We start from the raw sequence: 15,850 nt of genomic DNA, 5'->3' as shown, positions 1-15,850 counted from the left end.
AAGCAGAGGCGGGCTCCTTCGAGGAGAAAGCCGTCTGACCGGTGCGTTGCGTGTGTGTGAGTGTGTACGAGTGCGCGCGCCTGTGTGTTCTGCGCCACCGCCGCCACGACCGCGGTCGTCTCAGCCGTAGGGCGCTAGCCGTCGAGCACGGCAAATCAGCTGACAGGCCGCGGACGAAAACATCATGGCGGCCGCCTGGAGCAAGATGCTCGAGCAACGGCGGCCTGCCGTGGTCGCCGGCACGGTGGCCCTCATCTACGCCTGGTCCTACTTCAGGTTCCTCAGGAAGCAGAAGAGGTGAGTCTCACACCGAACGGGTAGCAGCGGCGTAGCCTTTCACAGCTTCCCGTAGCCTTGCGTCCCGGCGTGCCCGTAGTTCGGGGCAGTACGGGGGCCGGCTGAACGTCTTTTCCTAGTTCCTCCGGCGAGCCTCTCCAACGGCGCGTGTCCACCGCGAGTTTTCGGCCCCCGATAATTAAAACACGCGACTTGCGTTTGTGCGAGTAAGTAAAATGTCGTCGATCGTGACATTCATTACAGATGCCGTGGTTACGGGCCGGTCCGAAACGCGAAACTAACCGAACCAAACTTCGAGGCAGCGGCAGTGCGTTATCTCCGATTAAACATGCGCGCGGCGTTTTCGAAGAAACGCGGATCCTATTGTTTCCACCACGCCTGACATCGCCGTCTTTTTTTCCGTCCGTGTGCAGGAGCCGGGAACTGGCAGCGGCGGCGCTGGTTTTCGACAAGGTGAGTTGTGTTTGTTTCGCGACCGGGGCCGGGCCGGCGCAGAACCCCGGAGCTCGCGGCTAATCGTGTGTTGTTCGGGTGCCCCGCAGAAAGATGCCAAGAAGGAGAAGGCGCATGTGGACCGCGAGTTCTTCAGGTGAGAGCCCCGACGTCTTTTGCCGATCGGGCGGTCAAGTTCTTAACGATGTTCATTCTGCCCACTGCAGGCAGCTGGGTAGCCTACTCAAGGTTGTCATCCCCGGCGTCTTCACGCCAGAGGTGGGTCCTTACGCTTTTTTTGAAAGCTAAACATAGTAGCAATGCGGGTGCAGACTTGATCTGCATGCTGAATCGCGTCAGCCTTGAGAACTGAGCGCTGTCATATTGACAGATCGTCCCATACATTTAAAGTGCACGAAGGGAACAGCAAAGGCAGATCTGAAGTACTAGAAATTTTACACACCTCGCTTATCGTGAAATTTTCCCGTTTCGATTGATGTGCCCCATGCGCGAGAATGTTTGGCAAGAGCACCTGTTGTTTTCAGGGGCCGCTGTGTCAATTGCCAGCTTGAATGCCAATTTCCTTAAAAAGGCTGCTTGTTGAAATTCATTGCAAGTCCACTTTGCCGTGTAGCATTGATTCTTGCTGCCAGCGCAATATCGTCATTGGCAGACGTGGAATGTATTAAGTTTCCTTATTTTCTGTTTTGGCGTGTGTAAGTATATAGAGAGATGAGGAGCTTGTTGCTTCACGAAATTGAAACACCATTCAAGCTACTCTGGTTGTTCTAGTCTTGGGCAACACAAGTAATACTGGTGTCACACAGGCACTTTTGATCACGATCGAGCTTGATTGGGATTGATTGCAATCCTGTGTGCATTGCAGCATTGCTGTGAGATGAGGCAGCTTTCCATGGCAAAGTTTTTGCAACCCCTTTCATTGCTGCGATAGCTTGTGTTATTGTGTCTAACAGAGTTAAGAAAAATTTTTTTTTCTTTTTTCTGGAAAGCTGTTTACTTGTTGCACACTACCCAGCAATGAGGGTTCACAAAACTGACATAGCTTAATTCATTTCTTGATTAATTGCGCACAAGCAGAACCATGGAGTGTCTTAGCGCTGTTTCTGTGCCCCAGGTGGCGTGGAACTTGCATTAATTGCAGACAAAAGTGAACGGTTAACTCCGTGCCTCTGTTGAAGGAAAGAGGAAGGCTTGCATTCTTTCCAAGGACAAGATGTGTGCACTCACGTAGACATAAGTGTATTACGAGAAGTGGCCTGGGATTGTCCCGCCGTGCCGTGACTTGGAATGCCCGCGTCGGGTCAGACGTCTGGCCGAGGATACAAAAATGTGGCAGCGTGCCAAATGCAATTCTGATTCTTTCTGTCGCCGACACGAGGAAGGAGGCACCATAATGCGTCTTAGCATTTCATAATCTTGGTCATTGATCTCTTATGCTTGAGAAATCATCACAATAGCGTTAATTAACCCCTTCAGGCGCCAATTATGTTCACTAAAGCTTCATTTTCATCACATTTCTTGCACTTCATAATCACGAGGAGTGCACGGCTGGAAAACAGGTTGAGAAATTACAGCTCTTTAGCGATTTCTGTCAGGTTCGCAGAATGTAGAGTCCACATGAGAATTCTCTACAGGAACTTCAGATACGAGAACATAAACTATTTCATGTGTCGCATATTTGTAAAGCACTTCAATGCAGCCACTTGAGAAATATGGCTGATGTGAAACTCTATGCAAAAGGTTAAATGAACCCGCTACATGATGACATACTGCAAGCACCCAGCCTTCCAAGTCGTATTACTGAAACTTTTTACACATATTATTCAAACTTGCAGAACAGGTTCAATCAGAAATGTTTCAAGATGTATGTGACACATTCTAAATACCATTGTTTTCATCGGTGATTTTTTACTTTTGATGAACCATTTTGGCATGTACTATAGTGCGCACAGTGCCTTATGGGGCTAAGAGAGGAACATTGAATGAGAGGCAGTAGTAGTATAAGTATTTGTGTTATCCTGTCTCCCAGACTAGACTCTTGTGTTGAGTGTTACAAGCAGAAAACGTTAAGTGCATGTTGTGTGGATCCACTTGTAGCTGGAAGTCTGCCCAGAGAGGTGTGAAAGGGAACGTTTATGACAGCTGACTGCCACTGTGACTCAACGGTTACAACATTGCACTGTTGAGCACGGGTTCAAAGGTTCAACTCTTGGCTATGGGCGCAACTTTGTGACGGAGGCCGTGGGTTAAAACGCTAGTGTACTTACATCGGTTGCATTTCAAAGAACTTCAGGCAGTCAAAATTGATCCTGCGCCCTTCACTGAGAAGTCCTTTATTGCCTACTGTGCAGATTTACTGCATAAAACCCAGTCATTATATAAAGCTTATATATATATATATATATATATATATATATATATATATATATATATATATATATATATATAATTTTTTTTTTCCAGCTTAGTGATATGAACCTCTTGCATGCATAGCTTTGTATACCAGTTGTTATATATTTGATCCATCGTGCGACTCGAGTGTGTAGTCACTGCCAAAAGTTTACACACCACGGACTCTAAAAAAGTTCTAAATTTAAGAGCAGTTTGTGACGCTCCTAAGTAAGACTGTACGACACTATGTTGTTTGTGTGTGTACTAGTAAAGGCTGGGCACCTGAACCTGTGTGTCCAGGCTTTGAAAATATTCGATTTCCTCTCGCGTCTGATGGTCCGTAAACTTTTGATGCTGACCGCACATTGCCTGGTAGTTGTAGCAAACTTGCTAGATCCTGTCTCTTCAACTTGCCCAGATTCGAGTTCTTTTACCCTTAATTTGTTGCATTGAATGGGAGGGACCAGCAGGCCGATTGTAGATTGGCTGTCGGGGGTTATCGGAGGCTGCACGCGCCCGTACATGGCTGATGTGTGTCTCCGTCCAGTTTGGCTACATGCTCCTGGTGGCCAGCTCGCTCATTGGCCGGACACTGTGTGACATCTGGCTTATCCGCAACGGCACCATCATCGAGCGAGCCATCATCTCTCGGAATGTCTCGCTCTTCAAGGACACATTGCAGGCATTCATCTTCACGATGCCCATGGTAAGCTCTTTGTTCTTAGTTCCTCCGTGCCCATCGCTCATACTTAGGAAGAGCTCACCGCAGTGGGTTCTGTGTTTATGGTGTTCTGCTGCCAAGCAGGTGGTCGTGGGTTTGATCCATCAGCATGAACTGAAACATTAACAGGGAAAATAAAATACTGATGAGAATGTTTGCTACACCTAGTCACACAGGAGTGAGTTGTGCAGTCATTTTGCAGCCTGTTTCTAAGCGTGGCGTAGACCTTAATGCAAGTTTTGGAGACTGAATTAAGCCGTGGTTACAATTTAACTTGAGGTATAGCGCAAAGGGGACACGCTAGATTAAACATAGGTGAGCCTTCAAACATAACCACTTGTTTCCGTCAGCCTTGGCTTGTTCGTGTTACACTGATAGTATTTAAAAGGACAGGTTAAGCAAGCATGAAACCACAGACATCACAATATTGTTCATTATTGTTCCTTTGGGATGTCTATAGCTAATGAGCTTATGTTTAGGTGCATGTCAAATAAACTTGTGGTCGAAATTAATTCAGAGCCCCCCACAATAGCGTGCACCCACAACCCTGGTGCTGTTTTGGGCATTTGAAGCCCCATGAATCAGTCAGTCAGTCATTTCAGGAAGGGAACAGTTTTCACTAAGCAATTTATGGAGCCACGTTGCTGTTCGCTGTGTCAAGTGATTCTTGCCATACAAGACTGAATGCATTTAAGAGCATGCCGTCAACCTTGCCTTGTATAATAAGATACTTTATCTATCAGTATTGCAGTAATGGAAGAGGGTGAAATAAATAAAAAAAAAAGCGGGAAAGCACTTGACGAAGTTATCGCACCATTTCAGTAAGCAGTGACAGTTGAGCAAAAATAGTTGATGGCTTGTAAAGCATTCACTGCAGTTTGTCTGCCTGTAAAAATGCAAAGCGAAAGTTCAACTACAGTCGATATCAAATGTAGTTAACGAGCATTTTTATGCAGTGCAAGTTTCACTTATTGTGTGTCAGTGGAGCTGCAAATACTAGATAGGCACATCTAGGACGCATATTTCTTATGGTATGTGCATGGCTCATGAATTACCTTTTAAAAAGTACTCTCATGTTTCACCTGACAAAATTCACCGCAACAGTTTCATTATAATATTTAATCTTAAATACAGGCACTGCAAATTCATGTTGTCATTTATTCCGCCAGTGGAACCCTTGAAATCTTCTAGAATGTGCTAGATATTCTTGCAAAGTCACTAAAGATTCACCGAGAAACATTTCATCTGATGCACATGAAAGATCTGTTAAATCGGCATTCTTTCTGCTAAGTTAACTTGATCGCCGGAGTAATTACTTACAGGGTAAATTACCAAAAACTAGTTCTTGATGATCTTCCTCACAATTAGCACACAAATTGGAATGTCTGTCGGTGCTGTAACTAATCCTCTGGCCAGTATAAATTACGCTTTTGTCTCGATTGACCAGTTTATCAATCTTTGGAGATGGTCATTGACAAAGCGCCTCATTTCCTTTGTATCTAGTATGGGGGGGTGTGCTGAGGTGGCAACATGGTATTTGCCTTTAATGACATGTTTTGACACGTTAATGACCTCTCACTTGTACAGCACAGAGCACGACACTTATTTTTACATTTCCTTTCATTTGCTTCAAGCTTTGGCCCCATTCAGTGAGCTGTCCATCAAAGCTTATATTATGTAAATGTCGATGTGGACACTCGTGAAACCAGCAGTTTAATTTTCCAATGCAAGAGTTTACAAAAAGCTTAGGAAAAAAAGGAAAAAAACCCTCAAGTCGTTAGAACACCAGCTTTGGCTTGCGTCCTTCAAAGCAAAGCCTACTGCATGTGTGTATAAATGTACAACTGCTTTCTTTTTTAATTTTTCTTCTTTCCTTTTTTGTCTTACAGCTTTCCATGGTCAACAACCTCCTTAAGGTAAGTAACCTGCGAATGTTATATTCATGCTGCATGGGTACAAAAAATAAAGGAAGGCATTAAACGGTTGACATCTCATTAAAATTTGATGACATTCACGAAGGGCTACGCTGATGTCATCCACTCTGAAGCCATCTGGCATTTAATATGTTCAATGCAACTCACTCAGCTGCAAAACGCAAGCCATCGCTCATACAGTGTGTCAAACTGATTTTATTTATAACAATGTGTTGTTCAGTGAAGAATGAAGAGCTTATTCATACTATTTGGCTATGCAAATTGTGTCTAAAGGCTGAAAGGTGCACAAGTTGTTTGACTTATTTTAAATGTAACTAACAAAATGGAATGCGAAGAAAGAAAATGCCAATTCAGTTATACAATTGTACTTTGCAGCCTTCATAATTTGCTTTTGTATGCGTACACATTTGAAACGTGTACGCACGTGTATGTACAGAAATAGGAATACTGTGCCAATTGCACCATCTTGATGCTCAAGCACATTGCTGCGCCAAATTATGCCAAAGGCCGAAAAGTGACGGAAATTGTGCCACGCCGTGCCGTAACAGCCGTGGCATTGGCAGGCATCAGGGAATGAATGCCGGCGCGATGCAGGGCATTGTGTTGTTGGTCTGGGAGCACGTGTAAAAGTAACTTTCGTATTACTGCTGAAACTATTACCATTACCGCTGAAGAAACGTGCGCCAGCGTCCACGCTTTTTGGTTTATTGGCTTTTTAATTTTGACTCGTGCCGACGCCATGACAGTTGCTCATGATGCAGATGCGCAGACCCACGCACGATTACGTCAATATCATTGCAGCACAGCGCAATCGCCGTGGTCAAAGAGTGCCAACTGAGAGGGCAAGCGACAAGGGGACTTGGAACAGGAGAGGCCAAGAGAAGAATGTCGCTCCCTTTAGCTTCATGGTTATACGTTGCGCTGAGTTCTGTACTGGAAAAAAAGGAGGGGACGGGGGAAACCACAATGTTTGTTTGCTTCCTTGGTCCCTTCTTTGTTATGATTATTTATTTTTGCCAGTGTAAACCTCAGCACATTGTCAAGCTCATTGCTTTCCTTTACCTTAATAAGGGGGCTTACACCAAACCACCCAGCAGGAACTCCAGATGTCTAGATGCTTCTAGAGAGTCTAGTGAGTGGCAAAGCAAAGTCAGTCACGTGGAGAATCTTTGTTTGAGCTAGTTGGAGCTGTCACATTGCCTAGAAATGTATTTGAATAAACCACTGTGGTGTTCACTTAGTGAACCCTAGCTTCTTTCCAACTTCTGTTGGAAAACACCTGCAGTCGCTTTGCCAGCACTTAATACAAAAATAGTGTGAGAAATCCGTTTAGAAATCCACTCTTCAATGCTTCTTTATTGCTGCAGAATGCAAGGCTTCGTAATTATAATAATGCTTTAAATTGAAAATTTCCATGTTCCACACTGCTCCAATAATGAGATGTGCTACAGACTGCTCCAAAATCAGAATTTGTCTGCTCCAATCTGCTCCAGAATTAAATTTTATCTGCTGCACAAATTGCTACAAAATTACCTTGAGCATTCCCACCTCTGTATGTATTTTAACTTAGACACGATATTGCCGTAAAGTTGAATGGCATTACATTTGGATGTGCGGCAGTGGATTTGAAGTCTATGTTGTGAGAGAACGTAAATGCGAACTACTTATTGTAATTGTCTATGTCCATGCAGCACGCTTACATGAGTCAATTTGCGTCCTCGAAAGCAACAGTTTATGCCTTGTCTTTCTGTCATTTGTATAAAGCTGATAAGGTTGTGGGGTGCACTGTACTGTAATGCGGTGTGCCTTTTTTTGGTGTTTAATCTATGCTTACTTAAGCTTTCTCTTATCTGAGTGCCAATCCCTATTGTCTAAATGTATGTACAATTGCTATCATTATCAGAGCGACAGGCCCCATAAGGCAGCTTGCCTTTTGCCCAGGTATTGCAACTGTTACGTATAAAGAAAAAAAGCTCTGGCGCAAAGCTTTTGAAAGCAACGCTTTTGAAAGCAATTTTTATTAGTAAATTTATGCTTGAAGGTTCATTTGCAAGCGATTTATATGCTGTTCACATATGGTGAATGATATGAATTGAACCCCAATAGGTGGTGAATCATGGAGTATGAGCAGCAGACTTTGTGGAATTGGTTGAGCCGAAGATGGTGCACTTTGCATTCCTCCCAACTCTCCCGAATTTTACTTGATGTTTATGAATTCGGGCTCCTCCTTCGATTTTACTAGTGCTGCATCAGTGTTACAAAGGAATTAATACTTTTCTCAAAAAAGTTGAAAAGGTGTCGGAAGAATGGGACGGCGAATGATTGCGAAAAAAAGATGTCTAAAAAATAGAAATCGTGGTGGTACCTGCGCCGCCATTTTGTTGCGGTACCTGCGCCGCTGAACATAGCTGATGCATCAGTGCAGCGCCCCATTTTTTGTACCAGCAGCAGCGTTGAAACTTGGGTGCAGTGCTTTAATCAGAAGGAAGCTCGCTGTTTCTCAGCATTTATGGCACAATGAAAGGACGAGGTGTGTCCCTGATTGATCACCTTCAATGTCGTCACCATTAGTGGTGCATTGATTGGCTCAACCGGTGACAGTTTGTCCATCGCTTCATTGAGGCATCATCACAAAGTACAGTGTGCCACGCAAAAGTAAAAACATCCCCAAAGGTCACCGACCGGGAATACAGGTGCAGCGGAGAGCGTAGATTTAGAAGCAGCAGCCATTCACAGGGTCTGCTGGTTTGTATCCAAACCTCGCGACTCTTGTTACACATGAAATCCAGGAATGAGCTAACATGGTCACACTCCATTTTTCGTATGAAGCGATTCTTTTCACCCTCAGTCATTGGCTCTAGTTGCGCTTGGTTGTGCTTGAGATTGAGAGGACGAAAAATAGGTGACCGACTCGTGTAATCTGTAGAACTGATAATTGTAGTGGTGTGTTAGAGCCATAAGACAGGTTCTAATGAAAAATAAATGCAGCCAAGGGCCATAGGTGATTAGGTGTAGCGATTATATTCGGTAATTTGCAGACATGGTATGTACTGGTTGGATGATGCAGGACTGTAATAACTGGAGATTACTCCGAAGAACTCTTCATCCTGCAGTGGACTTAAATGTATGCTGCCAGTGGTGATAATGATAACAATGTCACCATGTTTGGCCAATCCACGTGACAGGCTATGTAAGTGTAGTACAATTGACACAAAGGATGGTTGATCATACTGTCTTTGTCTCAGTTGTCTTAGTCACTGATGTCGGTGTAAGAGTTGTAGAAAGTGGGTGTGTGACCTTGACGGCTGGATAGGGGCGTTGACTCAAGACTGTTCTTTCAGTACGGGCTGAGTGAGCTGCGGCTGCGGTTCCGATCTCGGCTGCACCACGCCCTGTACAAGGAATACCTGAGTGGCATCACCTACTACCGGATGAGCAACCTCGACAACCGCATCGCCAACCCTGACCAGCTGCTCACACAGGCAAGCAGGCACTACTGCTCTTCATCACTGATCTCTTATTATTATATCTTTCTTTGCTGTTTTTGCAAGGGCTTTTATTGCTAATTAAGGTTCAGCAAGTTGGTCGTAATTTACTATGAAGTAGCAACACTAGGTGCATAACGAGAAATCATGGCAGAGTGTTACTTTGTGATACCTAAAGAAAGTGCAAAAAAATATGGGACAAGACCAGAGAACACGAGTGTAGGCTGACCTAGGGGTTGTAGGGTCTTGTTCAGTTGTTTCACACTGCCCACCCCAATTAATGACATAAAATATATGTCCACCAACAAAGCTCAATTTACAACCGTTCTGCAGATCATGATATAAAAAAAAAAATTATAGGGGAAGGCTGAAACGGACCCTTCCTTGCATAGTATGCACAATAAATGAACGCTGCAGTTATGCCGAGAGGGAGTTTTCTTATTTTATTAAAATGCTTGTCAGTGTTTAACAACACTGCATTACCATGACTGCAACTACCACCATTAACTAGGCATAAGCAGTAGCACTGCATTGCTTGTGTCCTACTGCCAAAAGAAATGACAAGGAACAGTGAGGTCGATGAAGGCTTAGGCAAGAGAAATTTGCATACACCTGATTGTAGCATGGAACCACAAAGGAAACCTGTGTGGGTTTCTCATAAAGAAAACTCCATAGTTGGAGAAAAATTGTCCCGGTCTGGAGATCGAATCCAGGAACAACGTCTTTCCGGGGCAGTCGCTCTATCATCTGAGCTGACCACGAGGCTAGCAGATTGCAGAGCGAGGCCAAATTAATCAACAACTTGAAGCTCAGGAACACTGAATGTGGCACATCAGTTTTGTGGAAGCCCACAAAATGGAGGAAGGTTGACAGAAGGAACATTTGCATCCATCCAACTGTAACTCCATGGCTTTCCATGGCCAGCTTGCCATGTAACTAAATGGCAAGCCGGCCACTTTTGCTGTAGCTAATGCTCTTGTGTCATGCACTGCAGGACGTGGAGAAGTTCTGCGGTTGCCTGACGGACCTCTACTCCAACCTGAGCAAGCCACTGCTGGACATTGTGCTCTACGTGCGGTGGTTGTCGGTCGCGATCGGCCAGGAGGCCCCCGGGGCCATGCTGCTCTACCTGCTGTTTGCCGGGGTCATCCTGACACGCATGCGCCGCCCCGTCGGCCGCATGACCATCGAGGAGCAGAAGCTGGAGGGCGAGCTGCGATACTGTCAACTCGCGCCTCATCACCAACAGGTGGGCTCCAGTTGAGACGCTGTTTTCGGATATGCTTTTCATTTTGAACTGCAGCAGAAGGAAATTCTGACAGAACCCATCTTAGGGTGACTGTCGGCATTAATGTCGAGATTGAAGCAATGTCAGTGACACGCTGAATTGCAACCACCGAAACATGTCATGTATAAAGCAGCCACCACATGCCTACGATACTCAAGCGACAAGCGACACGACAGGCAGACCCTGTCGAGCTGTCGCTTCGTGGCTTGAAGCAACCTCCTGGATGCAACATAGCAGAAAATTGTAGCCGCAAATTTACATTGTTGCCCAAATAAATACAGCAGAACCTTGTTGATACGATCCCATTTCGTACGATTTCCCAAAACCAACGTTCACAATCGGAGAACAGCAAAAAAATTACCCAATACAGTTACGTTTCTTTTTTGCCAGTTGATATGTTTCTGGAAAACACAATGTTTTGGCACTAGCATTCGGTACGTTGCCAAATTGCAATCATGTAGTATAGTTTCCGGCTGCTAGATCCCATGTAAACTAGAAAAGGTACGACGGGCGTGCGATCGAGAACAGTAGCCTCCCACCACAGCAGCTTCCCCGCAGTGCTCGCCTGCCTGTGTCACATGAAAACATCGGTGCGTGCTCGGTGTCCTATTCTGATGCCAGCAAATCTCCTGGCGAGTATTCGCATGCCACATTCATAGTTATCACTGCCCACCCTGTTGCAATAATCATCTTCACCTATCTGTGTCACAGCACGCGTGGCGTATTGCCATTGAAAGTGTACTGCACGCTTTTAAGAGATGTGATAACCCAAACACACCGCCATTCTCTCTGCAGGCTGTCCGAAGTGACCATCTCATTTCGCTCTGGCAACATTGTATTCTGGCAAAGCCCGCCAGCTTGATTCGTTACGGAAACACTATGCAATAGAAAAGGACAACGTGTGGCGCAGGTCGCTTGGTGTGAGTCGGCGCTTGTGCTGCAACTATTTGCTCAACACTTTCCATTACTTAATGTCAACTACTGTTGAGTCTGCAAAATTTTTTAGTGCCTTCAGGTCGTACATTTTCCCAGTTAGCGCATATTTTTTTTCTCCAGTTTGTTTCTAAAAAAGTACGAACAAAGTTCTATTTACCGTACACTCATGCGCCCGTAATGAAATCACAAACGTATTGCGAGGCCAATGCTTCAACCAAGGTGCATTAGATCTAGCTTTAATATGCTATCATTACCAATAGAAATCGGTCCCATGTCGACAGTGTCTAATGTAGTGGCACCATCTGGTCAGCAGAACTCAAAACACTTTCGCGGCGCTTAGTGGTGTTTCAGGCCTAGCAACATCAAAACAAATAACTCGTCTCAGTTATAACAACAAGACAATGCGGATACAAACACCCGTGTACTTAGATTTAGGTGCACGTTAAAGAACCCCAGGTGGTCCAAATTTCTGGAGTCCCCCACTACGGCGTGCTTCATAATCAGAACTGGTTTTGGCACGTAAAACCCCATAATTTAATTTAATTTTTTTTTGTCTTCAGCTTGAGCTGAGACGAAGTGATGGTTGATTTTACGATTTATTTTTTGCTGGGACAGCAAAGAGCAAGTTGCAGGTGTGAACTCGGATTGAAGTGGGCGGACTGGTTGCTGAGATTTCAGCGGTGGCGTGGCGGTGTGTGCCGACACTGAGAATTAATTCCTCGCTGACCCACGGTCATTCGTGGAGCAGCGCTAAAGTATCGGGCGGCTGTGTTCGAGCACCAGAGAAAGTTTAACGGATTTGTTAAAATTGAAGGGTGGCGTGAAGAGGCTAGATAGATAGACCAGGCCAGGTGTCAGGCCAGACACAAAGTGGCTGGAGTAGGCTGAGAATGCTTATCACATTAAAATGGATATGGCGCAAGCCAGCTAGCCCAGTCTCAATCCCGTTACGTTTTAAGGTGTGATGCGCATGATTTATGTCGAATGTGCAGAGTTACCCCTAAGCATTGATAACGGAGGCCTGCATGCATGAGCCATCAGTGTAACCAGCTTAGTCACCCCAGAGTCGTTAGATTGTATGCTTAAACACTTGTGTGCCGCACTGTAGTCTTAATGAGCTACAATTCTAAACACTGATATGGCCATACTGAAGGCAAGGAAAAGAAGGAAGGTTCACAGCAGTGGCTCTTCCATAACCGTTGCCTGTAGTACAGTCGTGAGCAATATGAGAGGGAAGACGGAATTTGTTTTCAAGCAACAGTTATTTGTGATTTGTAGATTTGAATCTGACATGTGAATACGTAACAAGTAGCTGTCCTGTTCATCATTTAGTCTCGTCGGAAAGTTTTTAAGAGGAGCTCATGGTTTTGCCACTGCAAGCACTGTGGGCGTTTCCTTCAATATTGTGCTCGAGGAGATACATCATCGAGACAAGCTGCACAATCAGAACAAAATTTCTAGATTGCTGCTTGCACCATCCTCCCCCCCTAAAAAAATTGTGATGAGGAGTGCTGCAACGTCACAAACTGTGGAAAGTACTCCACAAAATGTGCTCACGGTGAACCACATATTCATGGTGAGTTCGCTTGGACCATTAAGACAAGGTTAAACTGGCAGTTCTGTGCCAAGTGGTCGTGTTTCATTTTGTTTGTTGTCACAGGTTTGGCAGGAAAAATTTCCACATGCTGATGCTGGTAGGAAGCTGCGTGTACCAGTTTGCTTTTTTTTTTTTCATCGAAATTATTTTATTCGGTGGGCACTCATCTTTCGTGCTAAGCAGCCCGGGTGGTACCGTGAAATAGTTTGTCACTGTAATGTGACACAATCGAGTCACTCTTGGACTGCTTTTGCTGCATCACCGAGTTCCTCGATTGCTTGTCATGATCATGATCGATTGCTTGTCATGATTGCTTGTCATGACCTCTTAGACCCCTCGTTTCCTTTATTTTTATTTCCTCCCTCTCTTCATGCTGCTTTTCTCTGCCTTTTTTTATTTTTTTTGTATTATCACATTTTCTGCACTTTGCGCTGATACCACTGCCGGTCTCATCACAGTGAGGAGATTGCCTTCTACCAAGGCAATGAGCGGGAGCAGATAACGCTGGACAACTCCTTCCGGCGGCTTGTACAACACCTACGGGACTTCCTCGAGTACCGCTTCACCCTCGGCATTGTGGATGACATTGTTGCAAAGTGTGAGTGCTCCATTCCTCTCTCGCCCGATGTGCTCTCCACATTTCCATGAAGCCACACATGCTAAAATATGGTTTAAGATGCGCATAGCTCCGTCGAATGCCCAGCCTGCAGAGCATCTGCAGTGCCCCTTTCCAGTGATGAACGCTGTTTAGTCTTCACTTTGCACAGTCCACAATGTCAATCAGCACCAACCAATCCCGTCCTGTTCCCTGCCTGCCCAACAGATCTGGCGACGGTGGTGGGCTACCTGCTGATCAGCCGACCGTTCATGGCCGGCCAGCGCATGCAGCTGGACCACAACCAGCGCCTCGAGGAGTACTACAAGAGCGGCCGCATGCTCGTCAAGCTCGCCGAGTCCGTGGGGCGGGTCGTGCTCGCCGGCCGAGAGATGACCCGCCTGGCCGGCTTCACCGCCCGCGTCTCACAGCTGCGCCACGTGCTGCACGACCTTGCCAGGGGGCACTATGTGCGCTCCATGCTGCAAGTTGAACCTGCCATCGCCGATGTGAGTGTTTTTTTTTTTTTTTTTTTTAATGCGAAGCATTCGTGTCGAATGTAGACGAGGTTTTCCTGCCGGGTGTTTGACCGTTTTCGTGGGCCGATCTCGAAGACAGTACATTCTAGCCCAGTGTCTCAAGCAATGACCTAGGACTGCATTTGGAGCACAGAGCTTTAGCCAAACACCCAGATAGCACTCAGTGTGACCTTCAGACTCTGTAGAGCGCTGCATGATGAAACAATGTGCAATCACTTATCGCTCGACACATCCACTCTCAGATTCTCGGCATGGCCCTCTGTGCGCATTGACGTTGGCAATGACACACACTGGGCTTGCGCTGCCCTAACCGGGAATCCACCACTGAAACCATCAGTGATGTTACCGGTGAAGACACGATCAAAAGCACATCTGACGTGTCCACCTCCAATCACCAGCTTGTTTAAATTTTTGTTGTCATCGTGGAGCGCGGTGACGCTAGATGAAGCTACCAAGCCATGCCACGATTTTTTCATTTTGTTAGTTTGTTCACACCGCAGCCAACATGGCTAAATTTTTTAGCCCCAGACTCTAGAAATGCCTGGCAGAAAGCAAGAATACTTTAACAGAACAAGTATTCTTGGCTAAAGTCTGACACTATACTAACCATCATGCTGGAAGGCGATCCACATCAATGCTAGACGTTAGTGTAGCCTTAAGCACACGAGTGCACTTAAACCATTAATGATTCAAACAAGTGATGATGCCCTTAATAGATCGGTGGCCAATCTTTTATTCTTTGTATGCAAGCTCACTTGATGGCATTGCGAAAGATGCATGAACTGCTTTTGTGATGGCCAAAACGTCAAACCAGTTAGTTCCAGTCAGTGGTTGTTGACTTCTCTTGCTAACAGAGCTGAACCAGCAGTACTTAAATGTGCTGCCCATGCTCGCAGGAAAACGGTGAAGCCAGTGACACATCAAAGCCTCGCCGTCGCATGGAGCTGGTGCCAGGAGCCGGCCGCATCATCACACGCGACAACATCATCCGGTGAGCACAGGTTGCGGCTGCTTTCCCTGTTGCCTGCTGCCTGCCTTTGGGCTGGCACAGGACAGATGTAACTGTTGACAGTCTGTGAGCTCGTCATTGTCTGTACTGATCTTTTTACTAGAACGTCATCATCATCAGCCTAAACAGGCTGATGTAATGCTGTGTATGTAAGCAAAAACACTGCGGGACGAAGGTCGCCACCTACCCCTGTCTACCTCCTTCATTTCCCCAATCCTCTCCAATCTCGCACTTAGAAGAAACATAAGCTGATGTAAGTTATAGATTTGTATTTCTGGCATCATTAAATAGGAAACGTTCGTGCTGGGGGACAAGTGTAGGAAGCAAAAGGCAGGCGACAAGATCATACTGAAATTTCCTGAGCTGACTCCACTGTGATTTTGCGGATAGCGGAAATCTCTGGCTGGGGTTAGTTAATTGTTGGCAGTATGGAATCACATCTCGTTAGACATTTAACAGAAACTCAATTCAAGGACTTTATGAGACTCTTCTCTGCAACCCTGATACACCACATTACATTAAAATTCATGATGCCTTACACTTGCATATTTGGTAGAGAGAAGATTGATATTCATTACTTCCACTAACAAGCCTTCTTCTCACCC

The 15,850-nt window shown here is 45.5% G+C and overlaps 1 protein-coding gene across 1 annotated transcript in view; it reads left to right on the top strand.

Annotated features, from left to right (window-relative positions):
- The first annotated feature begins 1 nt into the window (after window position 1).
- LOC119432370 (ATP-binding cassette sub-family D member 3-like) overlaps window positions 2-15,850 on the top strand; it is a 36,015-nt gene continuing 20,166 nt past the window's right edge. Inside the window, 12 exon segments of the mRNA XM_037699537.2 lie at window positions 2-297; window positions 711-750; window positions 840-886; window positions 957-1,008; window positions 3,689-3,847; window positions 5,752-5,778; window positions 9,138-9,278; window positions 10,276-10,503; window positions 10,505-10,530; window positions 13,561-13,700; window positions 13,926-14,206; window positions 15,133-15,227. Coding sequence (XP_037555465.1) covers window positions 185-297; window positions 711-750; window positions 840-886; window positions 957-1,008; window positions 3,689-3,847; window positions 5,752-5,778; window positions 9,138-9,278; window positions 10,276-10,503; window positions 10,505-10,530; window positions 13,561-13,700; window positions 13,926-14,206; window positions 15,133-15,227 — 1,349 coding nt within the window. The 5' untranslated portion in view covers window positions 2-184.

This window comes from Dermacentor silvarum, chromosome 11 (assembly GCF_013339745.2).
Source record: "Dermacentor silvarum isolate Dsil-2018 chromosome 11, BIME_Dsil_1.4, whole genome shotgun sequence".
Classification (NCBI taxonomy): Eukaryota; Metazoa; Arthropoda; class Arachnida; order Ixodida; family Ixodidae; genus Dermacentor; species Dermacentor silvarum.
The sequence above is the reverse complement of the archived record's forward strand: the minus strand, read 5'-3'. Positions and strand labels throughout refer to the sequence as shown.